Genomic DNA, 8,756 nt, shown 5'->3' with positions numbered 1-8,756 from the left:
TGTAGACCTACTTCTTCTTTTTTACCTTTTCACTTGTAAAAGGTTATAGAAGGGCAGTCCTGCAATTACTTGCACCGGCCACTGCTGGCAGAAGGGCCTCTATTAGGGGCACCACGGTGGCGAGATGTTATCTGCCTCGCCTGGTATGCAGGAGGCGTGGGATCGATCACGACCCTGACACCTGCTGTATATTTGGAGTCTGCATGTCTTTCCCCGTGGTCGCGTGGAATTTTCTCGGGGTCCTCCGGTTTTTCCCACCACATTTATAAACATGCGTTTAGAGTATTTGGCTGAAATTTCCACATTATGAGCCATTTCGTCGAGCTATGATTTGTTATAGCTAGGTCGCTTCTGAAAAAAGAGATTCATATCTCAGCGGGCCTTACCTGGTAAAATAAAAATAATTAAGAGTTATAGTTTAAGAGGGAGCTCATGAGAACAACTCAACAGGGTATCTGGCCGATACTCTTCCACGCTGGCCACGCGTCTCCGAAGCGATGGGAGTATCCGCACTTGACCCAAGCACACGCGGCCTGCTGATTGACCATCTGGTGTGTAGCCACACACACCGCGGCCTGCAAACAGGCGGGGAAGATTGAATCAACTTTCCCGTTCTTTGTGCTCGGAGATCGAGTCGAACTGGCAACTTCTGGATTGCAGAGTCCAGCGTGGTAACCATTATACCATAGTTAACCGTTCCTTTTTGTTTGCCTTCCTCTTCTGTTGTAAGCATTGTGTAAAAAGCAAAAATCCGTGGGTGTCGCTAACCAGGGCTCGAGTTCTCAATGACGGTCTCCCAGAGCCTCTCGCCACGGGCATTCCGCGGAGGCACCCTGCGCTCGCCCTGGCAGCGCCTGCGCCTCCTGGGCGGCTGCGCGCTCGTGTCGTCCGTCTGCGGCGCCGCGCTCTTCTGCAGCCTCCGCTTCGGCTTCGGCTGCGCTCTCGCCACGTCGCTGCTCGTGGCCGGGCCGCTCGCCGCCGCTGCCGCCGTCCTCGCGTTCCTCTCCCGGCAGGCGCGGTGCCTGGCGGCGCTGCTCGTCCTCGCGAGCGGCGCCAAAGAGGCACGGGGCGCCCTCGCCTCGGCAGCCGTCGTCCTCGCGCTCACGCGCAGCCTGAGCAACGTGACGCGGAACCTCGACATCCTCATCGAGTGCTTCGAGTGCGTCGTCAAAGCCTCCCTGCAGGGCATCAAAGAGTTCGTGTGCACCGTCAAAGAGGCCGTCGATTTGCTCTATGCCATCACCAAAGAGATCACGAGAGCGCTCAACGACGTTTTCGGGGGCATGACGTTTAGCAAGATTGGGGACGAGCGCTCCGTGGGAACCGTAGTCACATGCAACGCGAGCCTGCAGGCCATCGAGGGCATCAGGAACTACACGGAGGGCATCTTCGCGCGGCTCAACGGTGTCGCCGACGTGCTCTGTCATCCGCTGTTCAACGCCGTCCTGGTCATCCTCAACCTGCTGATCATGCTCATCTTGGCAGGCCACTACTTCAGGCGCTACAGGCAGAAGCTCAGTTTTGACAACGTCTACATCACCAACCAGTTCTGCAGCATTGACAGGGAGCTGAGCCGGCGTGGGGAGGAACACGTGCTCCCATTGCTGAAGGTCGAGCGGGAAAAATTAGTCATCCTCAGCTCCCTGGCGCTGTCAAGCGTGGAACGACGGGCGATGGTGCGTTACGCCGTGCCAGTTATTACCAACGGCCTGCTCTGTGCCGTGGCCATTGTGGTGGACTACGGGGTCTTCCTGCTCGTCGATGTCGTCTACAGGCACATGGACAGCATCGCACACGAGCACATATCATTGGATATGAACGTCGAGGTAGGAAGGCTGAAGAGTTTGTTACTTTGGATCAGATCTTTAGATGTACGAGAGATAAGTTGCAGATTTACACGTTTTAGATTTTGGGGTTTTCAAAAAAATGTGAATTCTTTTCACTTTTTCATATAATTTACATTGTATAATAATTGAACGTGCCTTCGTGCTAACAAAATTGACATCACCTGATGCCAGGTGACACAACAACCTTGTGGGAAATGGGTGGAAGTGATATCATGGAAGTGGAGTCCCTTCTTGCGAAATCACACCTTTGGATTAACATGAAATAAAAACAAACTTCGGACCATCCGTAATTTAATATCTTGACATTGTTTGGAATTTTCGTAATTATACGCTACTAGCTTTACTACCCGGCTTCGCCCGGGACTTGGATTCACCACGACTGGCCGCCTTTGTCTCCCCAGTGGCGATGTTGACACACCACACCACTTACTCGTTTGAGGCTGAGTCGACCTAGGGGAGGCCCAGGACCGGTTCAAGTAATCGTCACCGGCGGTGGCCGTGAGCGGGAATTGAACTCGGGTGGCCTGGTTCGTAGCGCAGTGCGCGAATCGCTACGCAGTCGCTGCCCCCACACATACACGCGCTTGCTGCAGACACAACTTTCAGGGTGCGTACGGTAGTAAACGACTGAAATAATAAAGCAATGCTGCGCGAAGAACGCCTTAGACCTGTAACACATTTGTATTTCACTTTACGCTTCCGCACACGGGTCACATGACAGATATTCTTAGGTTTATTCGGTAAAGTCACGTAGGTAAAACATGACAGATGTGACGTCACAGCTCACTTGCCGTGCAAAATATATGCATAATTGCGCGCCCCCTCCAAAAAAAATATACAAAAGTCTATTTTTATAATTTTTGCATGGTGTACAGTCTGGAAAGTACCTACATAGCAAATTTCAAGTTTGTTGCATGTCGGGAAGTACGCTAAACATTTTGAACAGACACATTCACACATTTCCCTTATATATAGATAAAAATAAAAACAAAGTTTTACTGACTGGAGGGAGAAGACAGGCGGTTGGACACATCCAAAGAACGTGTGCGTTGATCGTAATTCCGATTTGATTTTAAATAGCATCGTTCATGTAAAAGTGCATCTCACAATCACCAAGGAACCACAGACAAGCTGAAAGACAACAGCCAAGCAGTTAGGCTGCACCAAAAATTTCCCAAGTTCTGCAGTCCTCTGTTTCTTACAGTGTTTTCAGCGAATTCATGAATGTTTAAACACGTGGAAGAAAACCTGAGTCCCAAAAGAAACCCACATGTGTGAAGGGCAACGCTTTATCCCAGCCCAATGTACATATGTAGATTAGTCCACACTTTTTCTGTATTGCCTTCTGGCAGGCCAGTGTATGGCACTTCAGGAAGGGCTTTTGGCAACTGTATGATCGACCAACCCTGGCGTGTGCCCTCATCGCCCAGCTAAATCTGGAACACATTGCTATAAGGTACTCGTGTAGAAAGGCCTCCATTTGCGGTGTGCAGTGGCACATGTCTCAAGTGCAGGGAACTGGAGGAAAGGTGCTGCACATGGCGATGTGCTATCTGTCAGTGCAATTTCTTCACAGGCAAGGGATTTATCCGAGCATTCGAGACTCCTCCTGTGTACAAACACAGGAGGAGACTGTATTGGCCAAAGCTGTGCAATACAAAGAGGAACCTCCTAAAGAAGAACAAACATAGGATGGAGATTTTTTATTTCCTGTGTCCTTTATATAATTCGCAATTGTTGGCACAAGATAAATATATAAATGACTGTTATGAATATCCTAAGGCAATGTTCGTCGGGAACATAAGGTCTGGATAAATGCTGCTAACCACTCCTGCTTCACAGCCACTTGACCTGAGTGACCTCATTTGAGCCTGGCATTAAACTCAATGCATTTGTGTGTTGTATTCAGCTCATACGTACGTACGTCCATCGTCATTGTTCTACTAACTTTGGAAATTTTATTTTTGTTTATCCTTTTTTCAGGTCAATTTATTCATGATTGTGTTATTCCCCGTGCTGAAGAGAAGCCAATCGTTTCAGAACAACCTGTCGCTCATTGCCGACAAGTGCTTCGACAAAAATCGCCCTCCGACGCCTCCCGACAAGGGCACGATCGTCAAGGTGTGCGTGCTCTTCGCTGCGCTCGCCCTCTTCTCGCTCTCGTCAGCCTTCATCAACCGGCTGCGGCGCAAGGTCGTCAGTCTGTTCTACCCCGAGAGGGAGGTGCAGCGCATCCTGTACCTCCACAAGAAGATCTTGGACAAGCGCAGGAAACGGCCCAGGGAAACCATCAAACTGCACAGGACCTTACTGCAAAGGTGTGTGAATAGGTCCCTATCTAACCATGAGTACATTCTGGTGTTCTCGCCATTCTCATCGGACGATGCTATCACGGATGTGCTACGTTTCTCAGTGTGGTAGCTTTTGCAGTAGGCAGGCAATGTATATTCTAAAGAGTAATTTTCAGATTTTTTTTCTTTCAAATTTGGACCATGGCCTACTCTTTTTCGCATGTCACGGGACCTTTGACATCCACTGTGAGAAGTAGATACAGTAATGCATATCTCTGGTTAATATGCTCAGTGTTATCCAGGGTCGGCCATGTGTCTTGAAACACGAAGCTTTGCAACAAGCGGAAAACGTGCCACTTCTCGGCCCTACTGTGAGCCTTTTCTGGTTAGCAAAATAAACCAAAAACCTTTCACTTTACCAGAACTGTCAAGGAACAGCACTGCAGTGACTCAAAAAGGGCTCCCACAAGAGAGCTCTAGAGGACATTTTGGCCCACTCTTCCATGCTGGACAGATAGTGCGGAAAGACCCACACTTTACTCCACCACACGTGACCTGCCAATCAACTGTGGTGTACAAATTGACACTGTCGAGTGTGGAGTATGCGTTTAACTTCTTTCCTACCGTATTAATCAGAGGTGGACAGAGGTGGACAATTTAATCAACTTTCCCAACTGCCGTACTGGTAAATCTTACAGAATTGTCGACTTATGGATTACAAGTCAGTGTGTTAACCTGTATACCAGGCAGTATCCCTCCCCAGAAAAGTCTCACTGAATCTAAACATAATTTTTCACGAGCAATGAATCTGGCTTGATCCACCTCTCCCCCCAGCTGCCCCACCCCCCACCTCTCTCCCCCCAGCTGCCCCACCCCCCACCTCTCTCCCCCCAGCTGCCCCACCCCCCACCTCTCTCCCCCCAGCTGCCCCACCCCCCACCTCTCTCCCCCCAGCTGCCCCAGCCCCCACCTCTCTCCCCCCAGCTGCCCCACCCCCCACCTCCCTCCCCCCAGCTGCCCCACCCCCCAACCCCCACTTCTCTCCCCCCAGCTGCCCCACCCCCAACTCTCCCTCCCCCCAGCTGCCCCACCCCCCACCTCTCTCCCCCCAGCTGCCCCAGCCCCCACCTCTCTCCCCCCAGCTGCCCCACCCCCCACCTCCCTCCCCCCAGCTGCCCCACCCCCCAACCCCCACTTCTCTCCCCCCAGCTGCCCCACCCCCCAACTCTCCCTCCCCCCAGCTGCCCCACCCCCCACCTCTCTCCCCCCAGCTGCCCCAGCCCCCACCTCTCTCCCCCCAGCTGCCCCACCCCCCACCTCCCTCCCCCCAGCTGCCCCACCCCCCAACCCCCACTTCTCTCCCCCCAGCTGCCCCACCCCCCAACTCTCCCTCCCCCCAGCTGCCCCACCCCCCACCTCTCTCCCCCCAGCTGCCCCACCCCCCAACTCTCCCTCCCCCCAGCTGCCCCACCCCCCACCTCCCTCCCCCCAGCTGCCCCACCCCTCAACCCCCACTTCTCTCCCCCCAGCTGCCCCACCCCCCAACTCTCCCTCCCCCCAGCTGCCCCACCCCCCACCTCTCTCCCCCCAGCTGCCCCATCCCCCAACTCTCCCTCCCCCCAGCTGCCCCACCCCCCACCTCTCTCCCCCCAGCTGCCCCACCCCCCAACCCCCACTTCTCTCCCCCCAGCTGCCCCACCCCCCACCTCTCTCCCCCCAGCTGCCCCATCCCCCAACTCTCCCTCCCCCCAGCTGCCCCACCCCCCACCTCTCTCCCCCCAGCTGCCCCACCCCCCAACCCCCACTTCTCTCCCCCCAGCTGCCCCACCCCCCACCTCTCTCCCCCCAGCTGCCCCACCCCCCAACCTCCACTTCTCTCCCCCCAGCTCTCCCGTCGCCGGTAAACAGTGCGCGCACTTCAAACAGTCGTTTAATTGTACAAATTAATTTAAAACGTGATAACATGCAATTTTAGTGTGAGTGGTTTATTCAGCAGTGCTTGGATAGTGGATAGTCCTACCATGAAAACATTACACGGGTTATGACGTGTCACACGTGTAAAATACTTTTGGGATAGCCCACACCTCCATACACCCTGCAGGGTCTTGTTTGTTTGTAAAAAATTAACCCGTAAAAACAAAGTTTTTCACTATAAATCCTTTATATGCGTGTTCAATGGGCCACAACCCAGCCCACATTGGTCTTTGAAACGGGCGGCTAGAGTCCTCTCGTCCTCTGGCTTGAGATGGCTGCCACCTATGGGTCAGATGATTGCCTGCCACCATTAAACAATTGGTAATTAAATATAAAAAACCTAAAGTGTAAAATTTTGGAAAAAAAATTCACGCAAAGAAATTGTCACGCACAACGAGTCTGTGTGCAAAATGTCAGCTCGATTGGATCACGGGAAGTGGGTTAAAACACGACCGGAAGATTTGCACGGTCGTAAGCGCGCAAGCAAGTGAACTTAATATAAAGGATTTAAAAAGTGGTCTACCCCGCGGGTTCCATGCGGGAAAATACAGCCAAGTGGCTCACCATCTGGAAATGTATGACAGCCATGGGCATTGGAAAATATAGGCAGCTGAACGTTGTCACACGATCACCTTGTGCGCTGTACCCGCCTTCATATGGGATTACAAAACATATACACTTGTGCTAACAATGTTTGATAGGGATCTTTTGTCTTCGTACACCAAAGTAAATGATTGCATATTCTTTATGCGCGACACATTTTTATTACACACGTATCCAATTATGGAGCTGTGCAGAATATTAGCAGCATATACTCACGTGTGCTTCTCCCGAATTTTTGCAGCATAATGAAACGTGGCAAGCGGGACACCTCGAAGAAACTTGAGCCACTTGGGAGTTTCTAATCTCCTATGTGCCTTCATCAGTGGGAGACCGCAATCACGTAAACACATCTCTTACCTTGTCGATATGCCCAGATTATGTCCTGGGGCTGTCGAGCACATTATAAATGATCATAGCTTTTCCCCAGCTGTCGGCATCTCTCACGATGTAACAATGCAGAAGGTTCCTGCACACGAGATGTTTTCATCACTTCATCATCTCCACGATGGGTGTCTGCTCGGGAATGTTCCCTTCTGTTGGCTGCCAATTCATGATTGACATTCACCACCCAGCTCCTAATAATGAGTGAAGCGTCCAGCCCAAGACCACTTAACAGTTCATATCTTTGCTTCTTAAAATGCATGGTCTCGAATCCATTGACCCTTTTTCTGCCTCTCGGTGTAATTCAAAGCACGCAACTCTATCCGGTTCTGCAACTGTTAAACTTGTATCCCATGTACAGAATAAAATCTTAACTAACTATGCCTTTGCCTTCAACCTACCACTTGACTTGGCGATGACAAAACACCTCCGACAGATGTGCTCCACACACTGTGCTCACACTGCAGGAGCAGTGTGCTCCTGCAGTGTGAGGAGCAGTGTGCAGGAGCACACTGCCGAATTCGAGAAAAAAAATGGCTCTTATTTTGGTTGCAGACCCCCTGGGTGAGGCCAATAAGTGAGCAGTGTGCAAGAGCACACTGTGCTCCTCACACTGCAGGAGCACAGTGTGCTGCAGTGTGAGGAGCACACTGTGCTCCTCACTTATTGGCCTCACCCAGGGGGTCTGCAACCAAAAGAGCCATTTTTTTCTCGAATTCGGTAAAAAAATACAATGTTTCCAGAGCCGCAATGCACGTGGTGAGTACGAGAGTCCCCAATACATAACGTCAGGAAGCAGTCCTTACAAAGCCTAACGGTTCTGGAACCGAACGTCGCCCAACCCCTCCCCGGTCTATCCTGTAGCACTGTTAATAACATCAACGCTCACCGTGCACCCGAATCAAACTGGCACGTGAACCGAGTGCTTTAGAGTATACACATAAAACCATTAATATGTAACTGGATCTACATCTTAAATTATGCGACATGGTATGTAGCTGCAAAAATGGCAGTGTATTATTGCATGTGACCATTGCTACATGGTATGTAGCTGCAAAAATGGCAGTGTATTATTGCATGTGACCATATCGCCTGGAGTGTGCCGATCTCATCAGATTTTGGAAGCAAAGCAGTCGAGAGCCTGGTTAGCACAAGCCGTTCGTTATATGCTGTGGGAGCTTCGTGGTGGACAGAGGAGCAAAATCCATTGTTTTACTGTACTTCTATGTTCACACGTCTGCCTTCACCACTGGCCAGTCTTCAGCATGGTCAAATGTCTCAACCTGCACGGCTTCGGAGGCCCTCACCCAGCAATGAATGTATAAAAGGGCTGTAGGTGTGTGTACTTCGTGTATACAATCTGGCCTTGTGACAACTGCTTATTAAGATGGTTCGACCTGAGATCGCAACGTCGTGAGCTCAAATCCCAGTGGAGGGTGAACTCAGCCCAAAAACCCAACCAGGGCTACGAAAACTATTACGGTGTTGTGTGAAGTCAACAGAAGATGTTCAGGTCACACCTCCCTCGACCAAACATTCAACTTTTCTCATTGGCTCAGGACTGTACGGCGGAAGGATCATTGAAACGCAATCTACATTAACAACCATTAAGTGTGTAAAACTGTTCACTATAATATGGGATGGGTGAGTATTTTAAAAA

General features: G+C 51.1%; 1 protein-coding gene across 2 annotated transcripts; it reads left to right on the top strand.

Annotated features, from left to right (window-relative positions):
- The first annotated feature begins 241 nt into the window (after positions 1-241).
- Positions 242-7,414, top strand: DCSTAMP (dendrocyte expressed seven transmembrane protein). 2 transcript variants are annotated; one of them, XM_061571432.1, is made up of 3 exons: positions 242-1,826; positions 3,888-4,165; positions 6,957-7,414. In XM_061571432.1, exons 1-3 carry the CDS (start codon positions 786-788, stop codon positions 7,015-7,017), a joined length of 1,380 nt encoding a protein of 459 aa, XP_061427416.1. In that variant the 5' UTR covers positions 242-785; the 3' UTR covers positions 7,018-7,414. The 2 variants fall into 2 exon arrangements, with proteins under 2 accessions (XP_061427416.1, XP_061427415.1); XM_061571431.1 differs by having other exon boundaries at positions 255-1,826; positions 3,831-4,165.
- The last annotated feature ends 1,342 nt before the right edge of the window (positions 7,415-8,756 follow it).

The sequence above is a fragment of the Lethenteron reissneri genome, chromosome 47 (genome assembly GCF_015708825.2).
Source record: "Lethenteron reissneri isolate LAM-NWPU_2019-01 chromosome 47, ASM1570882v1, whole genome shotgun sequence".
Classification (NCBI taxonomy): Eukaryota; Metazoa; Chordata; class Hyperoartia; order Petromyzontiformes; family Petromyzontidae; genus Lethenteron; species Lethenteron reissneri.
This window is presented reverse-complemented; position numbering and strand designations above follow the sequence as displayed.

Coding starts and splice junctions, on each gene's coding strand:
- DCSTAMP (XM_061571431.1), top strand. CDS start 786: ATGACGGTCTCCCAGAGCCTCTCGCCACGGGCATTCCGCGGAGGCACC. Junction 1,827..3,830: donor CATTGGATATGAACGTCGAG/GTAGGAAGGCTG, acceptor TCCTTTTTTCAG/GTCAATTTATTCATGATTGT. Junction 4,166..6,956: donor CACAGGACCTTACTGCAAAG/GTGTGTGAATAG, acceptor GAATTTTTGCAG/CATAATGAAACGTGGCAAGC.